General features: G+C 37.7%; 2 protein-coding genes across 10 annotated transcripts in view; both read left to right on the forward strand.

The window, feature by feature from the left end:
- LOC134199623 (uncharacterized) overlaps positions 1-14,370 on the forward strand; it is a 500,100-nt gene that overhangs the window by 128,052 nt on the left and 357,678 nt on the right. The gene's annotated exons all lie outside the window — the stretch shown is intronic.
- The window catches only part of Stat (signal transducer and activator of transcription), a 37,240-nt gene that overhangs the window by 17,621 nt on the left and 5,249 nt on the right, over positions 1-14,370 (forward strand). For 5 of the 8 annotated variants that reach the window (XM_038013599.2, XM_038013598.2, XM_062670806.1 and 2 more), the window contains exons 12-20: positions 1,281-1,350; positions 1,877-2,031; positions 2,973-3,096; positions 3,860-3,988; positions 4,508-4,614; positions 5,602-5,763; positions 6,553-6,677; positions 7,525-7,677; positions 8,243-8,372. In XM_038013599.2, the coding sequence (XP_037869527.1) occupies positions 1,281-1,350; positions 1,877-2,031; positions 2,973-3,096; positions 3,860-3,988; positions 4,508-4,614; positions 5,602-5,763; positions 6,553-6,677; positions 7,525-7,677; positions 8,243-8,372 (1,155 nt within the window). 8 annotated transcript variants of the gene reach the window in all.

Consider the following 14,370-nt stretch of genomic DNA (forward strand, 5'->3'; position numbering starts at 1 on the left):
TCTGTCTCATTCTTTGCTGGCTTCATCCTACACATTTTTGTATTTGTGTCTCTTACCTGTCGTTTTTTCCGTTGCATCCGGTTTGAAATCACAACGATCCTAAAGAAGTTTTCACTTCAAAAACTTTTTTTTCTAGAGTTTGCAATGTAAACGTATTCTTTTGTAATGTAAATGACAGACAGTATTATTAACCGTCGGATAAAAGCTTATTTTTATCGCAGTGAAACCCAAATTTTTAGTGATATTATCGTTTTTGGTACACATGTAGAGAAATTTCAATAAAAAATCTGTTTTTTTTTTAAGAGATTTTATGACCTGGTGACTAAGACTTTTAGGTCAAGTCGAATTTTAATTTTAATTAAAACTTTTTTGATATGAAAAATTGTATTATGAAATGAAAAAAAAATTAGAATGGCTGCCATTTAGCATGGATGGATTGGACCCGAGCTTATGCTGTATTTGTATGCTTAGGTAGTAAGTACCCAAATTACGTATTTAAAAAAACAACGTTGATATTTTCCATACTGCTGTGCGTTTCTGGAATATACAACAGCTACAAATAAATGAAATCCATAGGCTTTTGGTGTTATAATATTCTACATGGACTATACCTTAGTATAGTTCATTATCTAATATATAAAATTCTCGTGTCACAATGTTCGTTCCCGTACTCCTCCGAAACCGCTTGACCGATTCTCATGAATTTTTTTATGCATATTCAGTAAGCCTGAGAATCGGTTACTATCAATTTTTCATACCCCTAAGTGATTAGGGTTGTCCACCCCTAACATTTTTTTTATTTGGACATTTTTTTTTGTTATAATGAGGTATTATGTGGTTGAATGAGGTTTTGTTATTTTTATTATATATTCCCTCATCGTTCACAGCACTACATACCTCTGTCACTCATTTACCACATCCTTACACACTTACAATAAGTTAGTTTTTTTTTCTACACTAGAAATTCCCTAAAAATCTTATATATGGCAAAACAATGTTTGCCGGGTCAGCTAGTGGTGTTATAATATTCTACATGGACTATACTAAGGAATATGCAAGAAATCGTATGAGGATGTGGTTAGTGTAATTTTTTTTAAAAGTTAATCTGAACTTCAATTTTAATCATGAAATTTGGTATTTTTTCTTAATTTTTAATTTGGGTACTACCTAAAAAAAATTTATTTTGTGTGTACCCGTTAGCCCTACTATGAGGTGTTTCAGGATTATCCATTCTTTCTGCGACACCCTGTATAAGTGTTACATTGGTTGTCTGTTTGCAGATTCACGGCAACTGTTCGTCTGTTGGTTGGCGGACAGCTCAATGTATACATGACCCCGCCGCGCGTCAGCGTGAGTATACCCATTCAAACTATCCTATACTAACTAATCTATATCTATACTAATATATAAATCTACAGTGGTTTTTACGGATGTTCCGTTATAACTACTGAACCATCCGATTGATTTGAAACTTGGTATCCATGTAGAAAATACATGCACTTAATGGATAAGCTAATATTTATATGAGTGTTGGACTCCCTAATGATAATGACAATAAATAATAATGTTAATTTTAAATGCCCAGCGAAGCAGACGAGTACTGCTAGTAACTAATAAAACTAGTATTGACTAATCAAGGGACGTAGGGTGTAGCCTCCTTGACATATGAGTTCTAAGGTCTCAGTATAGTTACAGCGGCTGCCCCGCCCTTCAAACCGAAATGCATTACTATTTCACTGTAGAAATAGGCAGGGTGGTGGGTGGGAGAGAGAGAGAAAGAGAGAGAGAATTTTACTTCTTGTAATGTCCCTCCAGCGCCTCCGATCATTGGTCGCGTGAAGAACTATATAATTAGTAATAATGAGTAAATCTGCAGGTTGTGATAATATCGGAGCAGCAGGCTCAGCTTTTACTGAAGAGCGACACGCAGGCCGGCAAGGGCAAGCAGCCCGTGGAGTGCGGGGACATCCTCAACAACACGGGCACCATGGAGTACCAGCCCACCAGCCGACAGCTCAGCGTCAGCTTCAGGCGAGTGGGGGGACCAGCCGCTGTCTCCCGAAGCATGTCACTCTCATCTCGACGAGCGAACTAACCCACAGACACAGCCCACTGCGTTTCTCGCTGGATCCTCTCAGTGGGTCGCGTTTCCGATCCGGTCGTAGATCCTGTGAAGCACGGCACTTGCTAGTGGTGGCAAATTCTCTCAGGTTGAGTCCGTGAGCTCACCTGCCCGTATGTATCGGGAATATTCTCTTAAAGTAGGAAGTAAAAAAAAAGTGTGTGTGTCCGCTCCGACGCACGACTGGAGTTTACTGGATATAAAAAATTAAACGAAACAATACGAGAAATAGTTCTATATTACGACAACACGATACACTACAGATTATTAACAAATTAACGAGACACAAAACAAACGACTAACAAATATATGAAAATACAATAATGAGAGAAACGCGCGATCAGTACGAGGCTTTGTGGCGGACTGCCGGCGCAGCAGCCCGGCGTCACCTGCGATAACGCGGCCGCGCGTTGGCTCCTGATTGGCGCGCGCACGCATCACGCAATCAGGAGCCAATCAGGCGCATAACGCATTTCGTGTGACATGCTAGTACGATTTTGGTCCCCATAATTTTCATACCCCGGGCCTATATATGTAAATCGATTCTAAAGGAGTAAACTCCAAAAAAAAACAAGATCAGTGTGCTTACTGCGAGGCACTAGGGAAGCTCTTCCAACTGCCTACAAACTTGTGTTAACTTTCACGCTATCGAGAACGTTAAAAAACTCGCACTAAGCGACATTGTGTTCACGTAACCGCATCGGATAGTGGAGTAAGAATGATGTATGAATGAATTTTGGTTGACAGCGGCTTGGCTCTGTCCCTGGCATTGATGAAGTCCATGGGCGACGGTAACCACTCACCATCAGGTGAGCAATAAAAAAAAATGTTGTTCGTTTGTCGTTTGCAGGAACATGCAGCTGCGCAAGATCAAACGCGCCGAGAAGAAAGGCACCGAGAGCGTTATGGACGAGAAGCTGACGCTGCTGTTCCAGTCGCAGTTCAACGTGGGCGGCGGGGAGCTCGTCTTCCAGGTGCGACCACCGACCCGCACTCAGCCCACCTTGGTCGCGGTGAAAACAACACGCTGTATATCGTGTCGTTCTAACGCGGACTAAATGCGATGTCAACACGATGTTTATTGTGTCATTTCTACGCGGAGTAAATGCTATGTGAAATAGGGTTACAAAAACAACACGATGTACATTGTGTCGTTCTAACGCGGACTAAACGCTATGTGAAATAGTTACAAAAACAACACGATGTATACTGTCGTTTTAACGCAGAGTAACAAGTTGGTCTGCTCTTTATCTTGGTATTTATAATATATGTTTTTAACATTGAATTCAATTTTATAAACACTAATTTTATGAATACCAAATAAAATTTTGTAAACTTCAAATTCAATTTCAAAGGTTTTTGATTATTCTTTTAAAATTAACAAAACTAAAAACAATAAAAGTAGAAAACCCAAAAAAGGACTCTTGTGAGTCCGCGCGGGTAGGTACCACCACCCTGCCTATTTCTGCCGTGAAGTAGTAATGCGTTTCGGTTTGAAGGGTGGAGCAGCCATGGTAACTATACTGAGACCTTAGAACTTATATCTCAAGGTGGGTGGCGCATTTACGTTGTGGATGTCTATGGGCTCCAGTAACCACTTCACACCAGGTGGGCTGTGAGTTCGTCCACCAATCTAAGCAATAAAAAAAGCATGCTTAGCGTTAACTTTAATCTATTTACATCCTGCTCTGGTAAGTTTTGTCCGGCACCATATTGAGCTGTTGTTGTGGTCCGCAGGTTTGGACCCTGTCGCTTCCGGTTGTGGTCATAGTCCACGGCAACCAGGAGCCCCACGGGTGGGCCACCGTCACGTGGGACAACGCCTTCAGTCCCCCGGGCAGGGTGCCCTTCGCTGTCCCCGACAAGGTAACCCACAGTAACACCCTGTATAGTTGTTGATCTAAACGTATTGAGGGGCGAAAGTCTGCTGGGTTTTAATATTGTCCAGTTACTAATGATACATTAGATTTATTTTAATTAGATAGTAACTTACATATGTGTTTTTGTGTACGTGTGTGTGTGTGTGTGTGTGTGTGTGTGTGTGTGTGTGTGTGTGAGTGTGGGAGTGTGTGACCGATTTTAATAATTTTTTTGTACGTGTGTGCTCCATTGAATTAACAATATTGGTCCACTAAATAATGCTTTTAAATTATTATTTATTCGTAAAGAAAACAAAGCTTATAGCTTTCGGATTTAGACTACCTCAGTGGGGGGTCCAAATTATTTTTCTTTGACAAGTGAACTTTTGATCAAGAACTTCGAGATGTTATGTTGTAGAGCATGGGTTAGTTTTGCGCGGTAGAACCGGTCAGGACTTAGCAGCGGTGTTAGGGCAGTTGCAATGTGTGTTGAGATTGTTGTTGATCTCGTGCTGGACTGGTGCAGGTGACCTGGGGCCAGCTCGCGGAGACCCTCAGCCTCAAGTTCAGCTCGGCCACGGGAGGGTCTCTCTCGGAGGACAACCTGAGGTTCTTGGCTGAGAAGATATTCAGGTGAGTCGCTAACGTTTAAAAAAATTTTTGATTGCAAATTATAGGTACTGTATAATTATAGGTACCACCACCACCCTGCCTATTTCTGCCGTCAAGCAGTAATCAGGACCTTGAAATTGCAATACTTTAAGAGTGTTTAGGCCAGTGCCTTCAATTGTTTTAGAGCAATACCAAAGATGCTAGCCTTCTAAGGCACTATCATTCACTACCCGCTCTTCAAGCTTGCTGTACATCTCCATTAAAATATATCAGAATAATATCAAGTGCTGGAGTTTTATTACCCCAAGAAACTCCCTTATGTACCACAAGCTGGTACAAAGAGAAATATTGTTTTGTATGGAAACTAGTGACATCTTGTAGCGGATGTCCCTAAATTTATATGTTGTTAAAGTTAAGGCATTTAATTATAGTTTAACTAAACACAGAAAATAAAAAAATAAAAAGTCATAATATGTACAAGTCGTTATTTGTTATAGATAAATTGATTAAATTTTATAAATTTTTGATTTCTGAAAATTTTCAAAATACTTCATTAAAAATAACATAAAATAAAGGATAGGCAATATGTTGCTGTCATCTACAGGAGCAATGAGAAACTAAGCCATCTAGTGGCCGACGCCCGTAAACATTTATGTTGAGTGCTCGAGTTGCTTATCTATGACTAATTTATGTGTATTATCTATACTAGTAACGCGTTTCGGTTCGAAAGGCGGGGCAGCCGTTGTAACTATACTCAGACCGTAGAACTTATATCTCAAGGTGGGTGGCGGCATTTACGTTGTAGATGTCTATGGGCTCCAGTAACTACTTAACACCAGATGGGCTGTCGTCCACCCAACTATGTAATAAATACAAAGTGTCTAATCAGTACGCCAGCATATTGTATGGTATGTGGTCGTTGTGGCGACTTATTACCAGACGGTCCGTCAGCTCTTTGGATAGTAAACGAACCCTTGATAAGTTTTTTTTTGTTTGTTTTATGTCCAGAACTAGTCTCCCGCTGAACACCATGGAGCTAAACGCGATGGCGGTCAGCTGGACCCAGTTCTGCAAGGACGCGCTGCCGGAGAGGAACTTCACGTTCTGGGAGTGGTTCTACATGGTCGTCAAGGTCACCAGGGACTACCTGCGGACCCTGTGGTGCGACCGGTACGTGGCGAGGGAGAAAAATATTTCACAAAAGTCTAGTAATGTGTGTTTCCGCTATCTGACAATAGATGGCGTTGTACTTCTCGAGTGTTCTAGGTGCTACTAGTTCCATCGATATTCGTTCGGATATTCGGCGATGGATAGATGGCGTTACTCTTACCGGCGTAACACTATTGTACTTCTATAATCACAGATTTCACCAACACTACACTATAGACAAACATTATTAATCTATTCTCAATTTGACCACATACTTTAAACAATAACTAAAGTTTGACAATAAAAAAAGAGTATTTTTATTTATTTGTTTTGTCCAATACATTATGGTAGTATGTGTAATGTTTTTTTTAATTAATTTAAGGTATTTTTTGTGCATAATTAAAAAAAATATTAACACTGCACTCCTTCTTTAAAAGTGTGGGAAATTTCATACTCCTCCGTCCGCGCAATTTTCGTCAAAAGGGATACAAAGTTTTTGCTTCACTTATTAATATATTATTATCGACCAGAAGTGAGGTAGTTAACAAAAAGAAATAAATAACACAGAACTGGCCTAATTATATTTCACTGAATTAACAAAACTTCTAACAAAATGATTTCAATTTACTATTAACGAAAACTGTTAAAATTACACAAGTCCCAAACATGTTTCAACAAGAACCGCACACACGAACGCCACGCACAAAAAAGAGGCCAAGGCGCAGCAAGGGATCGTTTTTATAGTTTTAGCGCTGGCTCTCGGTCGGGGGTTGCCTGGACTCTGTAACAATATAGATAAATTTGTTTCAGCTTAATAATGGGCTTCATACAGAAGAAGCAAGCTGAGGATATGCTGTCCAAGTGTCCGCCCGGGACCTTCCTGCTGCGGTTCTCGGACTCCGAGCTGGGAGGGATCACCATCGCTTGGACCGGAGGTCAGAGGGACGCACGTGACGTCACAACTAGAGAGAGATAGCGATGTGTCTTTTAAAACGATACTTCTATGAGCAGCGGAGGGTTCAGAGGAAATGTTTCGCGAAAAGAGAAAGACATGACGTAGAGATGGATGTGATTAGGAGATGTATGGAAATGGTAGTGCAAGGTAGGGTGAAGAAGACATGGATGGAGTATGTGAATGACGATTTGAGAGAGAGAGGAGTGAGTGTTGAGATGGCGGCTGATAGAAGAGAATGGGATAGAAAAATTCGCTGTGCCGATCCCACCTGGTGGGATAAGGTGGAGATAAGGAAGATGACGTAGAGAAAAAGAGATAGAGCTATTTAGTAAGACACTGGGTTTCAATAATACAATGACAGTGTCAATTTTCGTACAATCGCTTTTAGTCTCACTAAAAGCTTTGACCTCATGTCTTAGGTTATTTGCTTTGAGGTCCGAGTACCGCTTACCGTAAGAAGTGATTGTATCGCTGACTCAAAATCCGCTAGTTTACAATCAAGTGAGCTGTCTGCTCGTTATAAATAGAGGAAGGTGACCCGACTAAATATCTATTAAAGTACCAGGTTGACATAAATGTAAGGAGTTACATTTGAATACATGTTCCTTTGATCAGTACTGCCAACTGTCGAAAGAAAAAGTCTTAATGTTAATTCAAAATTGGAACACTATTGGCACAACGTTCGTATCGCTGTTCAAGTCGAAATGTATGACGTCACCTCAGAAATACAGACGATAGTTTTTTTTTATATTTTGTTGAAGATATTATGGCTTGGTAACTAGAGTTTTAAGCCAAATGACATAAAACTTTTTTTTTGGTCACAACAGACGGCAACGAAGTATTCAGCCTGCAGCCCTTCACGTCGCGCGACCTCATGCTGCGCTCGCTGGCGGACCGCGTGTTCGACCTCACGCAGCTACAGTTCTTGTACCCGAACGTTCCCAAAGACGACGTCTTCTCCAAATATTACACCAAACCTGGTGAGTTAGTTCGACGTGACCTTCTTGTCTATGGCATATTTTATTGCCTTTGTAGGCAGACGAGCATACGGCCCACCTAATGGTAAGTGGTCTCCGTCGCTCATGGACGTCAGCAATGCCAGGGTCAGAGCCAAGCCGCTCCCTACCGTTATATTACTGCCTACATTATTATATCTCATATTATTATTACGTCGGTGAGAATAACGCTATCTGTCATCAAATAGCGGTAACGAATATCAAACGAACTAGTGTAACATCGAGAACGCTCGAGTCGTGTAACGCCATCTATTATCAAATAGCGGAAACACATCGACACGACTCGTCTTATCGGGAATGTTCTCCATAATTTTAGTCTTGTCGTGTCGACCATAAATGTATTGCAGAGATGACACGAAGGTTCTACTCGAAGTGAACCAGAAAAAGTGAATTGTGAATATTAAACTAAATTCCTAAAGTGTTTAATAGATAGTTTTAATTAGTAGTTTTATAAAATATCTACTTAATGCTTAATATACTTCATAATGAATGTTCGAAACGCTCTAACGTACTAACGTTTCTCGTATAGAAAACGAAATGTTAAAGAACGGCTACGTGAAGCCCGTGTTGGTGACCACGCTGCCCCCTTACATGTCGTCGTCGCCCGCCTACGCGCACTCCCCGGACTCGCACCGGAACACGCCCAGCGTCAACAGCAGGTACTGTCCCCCACTGTCCCCCCGCGGTCCCCCCCACGCTCATACGGTGCGATAACGTCACTTATGCAAATTATGTAATTTTTCATGAGAGTCGTTGGAAAATTCAACATCTTATTATATAACTCTTTTTATTTATTGCTTAAATGGGTGGACGAGCTCACAGCCCACCTGGTGTGAAGCGGTTACTGGAGCCCGTTAGACATGTACAACGTAAATGCGCCACACACCTTGAGATATAAGTTGTAAGGTCTCAGTATAGTTACAACGGCTGCCCTACCCTTCAAACCGAAACGCATTACTGCTTCACGGCAGAAATAGACAGGGCGGTGGTACCTACCCGTGCGGACTCACAAGAGGTCCTACCACCAGTAAAAGTTGTGGGTTCAATTTGCTACAAAAACATCTCTTTCTATCTCTTTCATTCACCCTTTCCAAACAGTAACATGTTATTAATTGCTTGGTTTTTTTTATTTTTTTATTACTTTTTCTTCCCTTTTAGGTACATGATTGACTTGATATGATTCTTTTGAAGATTTTCTTTCCCTTTGGTTTTTTTTAATTTAATTTAATATTTTATGTTAATGATTATTATTATTTTTAATTTTCTTTTATAGCATAGTCACATCCTTTAGTTTTTAATTTAAGTTAGTTTTTATTTGTCACGCAATATTCTCATAGATTAAGTTTTTTTTTTTTTATTAAATTTAAGTTTTTTTTTATACGAAATAAGACTTAAAACGTACATTCTTGTATTATTATTAAGATGTAATTTTTTTTTCAATTTTTTTTAGCTGCGGAACAACGATACTGCAACTTTAAAAAAAAAAAAAAAACAAGAAAAAAAAAATCTCGAAATACTTGTTAATGTATAGTAGTTAGTTAACTTAATGTTGTGTGACGCGTCCGCTTGGCGACATCTATGAATGCGGCTTCGATAGTCCGATTTAACTTTAGAAGGGGGAGGGGGGACGCACAGCTCCGCGGTCCCCCCACATCAGACCTGCTGGTATCTGGTCTTTGTTCCGACTGGTGGCCCCCAGCTTGATTCCCTGCGGACATGAAGATCATAACAATATATTCTATCTATTAAAATGATAATTCGTTCAGTGTGTGTTCAAAATCACTGAATAACTCGAATAATTATTTGTATCAAACTTAAACACGAGACCTGGCATGTCGCGCCAGCGGTATGGTCTGTGGTCGGCTCGGCGTGCGTTGTGGCCCCAAATGACGTCATAAGTGGTGAACTTGTCAATTGATCAATCGCTTTGTCGCACATGTCGCATGACCCCGTCCATAGATGTAACGAGCCGATGCAAGTCTCGTTTAATTGTAAGTGTCGTAATTTTTAAGACGATATTAAATCGATCGGGCACAAAAAAAGAATTGAGCAGTATTATTTTGAGAAAATAAAAAAAAATAAAAAAAAAATACACAAAAAAAATATCAATGCATTTAATTATTATTTTTTTGCAAACGTCAAATAAACAATTTTAATTTTTAAATAATTATTATACATTTTTTTAGTATATAATTACATTAGCTAATACTAGCTAATGTAAATTTTGGGAATTTTTCATACGAAAAATTCCCAAAAAATCGATTTCTCCCGAGTGATATAATGTAATTGTAATTGTAATTTAGTTACAAAACAAAATGATCTCTAAAGCACATATCAAATTTTGTTGAACGAAAAAAAAAATAGGGAAGGGCAACAAAAATAATTCCGGTCCAGGGTGTCTTTTAGAGGGGTGAAATTTACGAATTTATTTCAATCGAATATGATAAGATGCGAGTAGCCTTCCTTCTATAACGCGGTAGATACAACGTCCCGCGTTGTGTGAAACCGCGTTTGATACTACAAGCCTGTACAGAAATGACGAGTAATTTCTCCGAATGAAACATCTCGACTATGCCTGTATGCATTTTTTAAGTATTATACACATAAAAAATATATTGTTTATTCAAAGTGTGTATATTAAATGTTTAAATTAAGTGTGTAAATTTCAAAATAATATTAAAAACAAAAATCTCGTTATCGTGTTGTAGAAAAACCGTGTTATAAAAAGGTTTTGGGAAATTACTGGTAGAAGGACGTGTTGTGAGTCCGCGCGGGTAGGTACCACCGCCCTGCCTATTTCTGCCGCGAAGCAGTAATGCGTTTAGGTTTGAAGGGCGGGGCAGCCGTTGTAACTATACTGAGACCTTAGAACTTATATCTCAAGGTGGGTGGCGGCGATTGTAGATGCTATGGGCTCCGATAACCACTTAACAGCAGGTGGGCAGTGAGTTTGGTAAATAAAAAAAAAATTCGTGTATAGTGAAACCGTGTTGTAATTTACCGCGTTATAGGAGGGTTATTTATATATATACATATATATTAATACTCAAATCTATCGCTTATCATCCGTCGTATGCCCATACTAAGTCGAGAATCAACTGATGAGTTGAATGATGATGATGAACTATGAATTTAAATGTTGGCATTTCAACTAAAACTAGTTATTTATGTATAAATAAATATAAATATAAATGTAATAAAATAAAATATAGTGACCATGTCACTTACCACTACACCAGACGGCCGTTAAATGTATGTATGTCGTTAAATGTATTTCGATAGAATCTAGTAACAAATTTAACATTTTATCTACACAATTGCATTTGCATTGTGTTTTCTAGACGATTCAAATAATACATGTTCTTAAAATCGTTAATAAAAATGGCCAAAAAAAAAGTGCAGTGGAGTTTCCATTTTTTTTTATATGCATACTTTTTTTTTAGTATAAACGCGACTGTAACAAAGAAAATTAATTGATGATTTGAATAACTTTTAAATGTTCTTATATGAACCAGAACTATTGCTGTGAAATAATAATAATATTAAAATAGGCCAAAATAATAAGAAAAGTGCAGTGGAGTTTCCATTTTTTTTTAGTATAAACGCGACTATGGTAACAAAGAAAATTAATTGATGATTTGAATAACTTTTAAATGTTCTTATAGTGTGAAATAATAAGAATAATAAAATAAGCTAAAAATAATAAGAAAAGTGCAGTGGAGTTTCCATTTTTTATTATATGCATACATTTTTTTTAGTAAAAACGCGACTCTATTGTAACAAGGAAAATGAATTGATGATTTGAATAACTTTTAAATTTTGGCATATGAACCAGAACTATTACTGTGAAATAATAATAATATTAAAATAGGCCAAAAATAATAAGAAAAGTGCAGTGGAGTTTCCATTTTTTTATAAGCATACTTTTTTTTAGTATAAACGCGACTCTTATGTAACAAGGAAAATGAATTGATGATTTGAATAACTTTTAAATTTTCGCATATGAACCAGAACTATTACTGTGAAATAATAATAAAATTGGCCAAAAAAAAAAAAACTAAGAAAAGTGCAGTGGAGTTTCCATTTATGAATATAAATATATATTTTTTAATTAAGCGCTACTCTGTAGCTATAAAGATCTTGACCGTTACGAAAACGGTTTCATTAAGTTGTAATAGACATTATAGGTGTAATTAATTGTAAATTTAATTATTTTGGGTCGTTCTCTGGACTGTCTTTTGTTATTAACATTTTTTTTACATGTTACATTTATTTTACATATACCTATGTATTAAAAAAAAAAAAAATTTTTTTTAAAGCCAAGAAAATATTTTGGGATCAAATAAACAATTTTTTTTTTAAATATAATTTCGGTGCTAAGTAAAAATGAAAATGTTAGAATTTCTTTTTTTTTTTGACATGACATTAACTTTTGAGTAGATAATTAAGTGGCTTATACAAAATATAAATATTGTGGAGTGAAAGACTGTTTGGATTGAATGACATTTTTGATACTTCACAGGAGAGCCATTTAAAGTTTGAAATTTGAACAAAAAAAAAACCTTGAGCTATTCAAATGGAGTAAACTTAATTGAAGTTCAATTAAAAACATCGAACTGTTGATGCTGATACCAAATAAAACGGACCTTTAATTACAAAGATAAATGTCGCTTGAATCAAATAGCCCTTCACTCTTCGATGTATATATGCATATATACATATAAGGCCGTCAGCGCAAAAGGGCCTAACCCGCAATTTTTCATAATCATGTTTATAATTATGTATATTGTAATTGATTTAAAATATATCAAACTAGCGACCCGCCCTCGCTTCGCTTCGGAAACTGTAATTTATTATTGATTTCTCCACTATTTAATGGATGTTATTATACATATAAACCTTCCTCTTCAATTACTCTATCTATTAAAAAAAACCGCATCAAAATCCGTTGCGTAGTTTTAAAGATTTAAGCATACATAGGGATATAGGGACAGAGAAAGCGACTTTGTTTCATACTATGTAGTGATTTTGATGCAAAACCGACCTACCCATAGTTTCACCCATAGATAACAGATGGCTTTGTAAACGTTACTTTTACGCGTCTTGTTTTTTTTTTTCTACTCAAATTCAAATTCATAAAAACTTAAACCTCATTGCTCCATAATAACTATGATAAGCTTAGGCAACTTTTACGCTGACGGCCTTATATACGACATATATATAAAATCTCTAGGTTAGAACTCTGTTCTGATGAGTTGGGAGTATCATAGGACTATTAAAACCAAAATTAGTTATTAAAAAAGCATTTAAAGAAACTCAGGGGGCTGTGTCTGTGGATTAATTTAATTGCCGAAAAAAAAAATTTCTAAAAATTGAGGCCACAGACTGAACAGCGACATGGAAATTTGACATTTCGTTGGACAGTTGGATTTTCTATTCTATTTTTTTTTAAACCATTATGTATGCGATAGTCATTTGTGCCCTCAGGAAATGTTTGAGGTTGATCATTAACTTAAAATGTTACAATTAATTTCGTAGAAGAGTATTTCCATGAACCATATGTCGTCCTATACATCTGAAAGCTCATTTACCGACCTGAAAGCTTTCTGAACTCGCCAACCCCATCAGAACGGAGTATCGAATGTTCTCAACACGTTAAACGGATGTGACTATATTTAAGTTTAATGATTAATTTAAGAATTTAATTAAATCAAAACAACACTGTATTTTTTTTTTTCGAGCAAAAGTTAGTGTTTGTCGATATAAAAATGAAAAATGTGTCGTCAAGTTGATTATTTAAATTAATAATAAAAATTGTATTTGTATTGAATTTGCCGACCGTACCGTCTCTATCTCGAGTGTCGATTCAGACGTGCGTCGTCGCGACCCACTGAGAAGATCCGGCAAGAAACTCAATGGGCTGTGTCTGTGGGTTAATTTACTCGCGTTTCCGATCCGGTGGTAGATTCTGCGAAGCACGGCTCTGGCTAGGGTTCGTGTCAGCAACGTCGTCAGGTTTGTGCCCCGTGAGTTCACCTGCCAGTTCGGCGAATCTAGAATAACCCCTCGAGGTTACTAGAATAGGTAGGGAAAAAAATTAAGAATCGTCAGATTTATACCTCGCCGGATTTTCTCAGTGGGTCGCGATTCCAATCCGGTGGTAAATTCAGCGCTGCTCTTGCTGGAGCTAGTGTTAGTAAATTATCTCAGGTTGAGCCCGTGAGCTCACCTACCGGTCCCTAGTTGAGATAGCCTCCTAGACTATCAGCGATTATATAGACAAAAAAGTCTATCATAACGAATGGAAGATTTTTCCGCACTTAACACACGAATTAATATCGGTTTTACTAAATCCGACGCTAGTTGATTGATACTCGAGAAGGACGCCCAAGATTTTATATCATGACACTAGTTTTAATAAATGTAATTAATTAATTGATTATTCCGCAATAAATTATATGTATGTGCGAAAAAAAAAATGTCTTGTTATTTGAGTGCGGACGAAAAATTGAATGCAACTCGTTCGAGCCGCGCTCGCCTGTCGGCCGTTGACAGCTGTCACTCGTGACACACGTCACGCGTCACTGGTGACAGCTGTCAGTTTGAGGAGTTGATTTGTTTTGATTGAAGCTTCAATTTTTCGTCTGTAAGAACCAT

Source organism: Bombyx mori, chromosome 11 (genome assembly GCF_030269925.1).
Source record: "Bombyx mori chromosome 11, ASM3026992v2".
NCBI classification, from domain to species: Eukaryota; Metazoa; Arthropoda; class Insecta; order Lepidoptera; family Bombycidae; genus Bombyx; species Bombyx mori.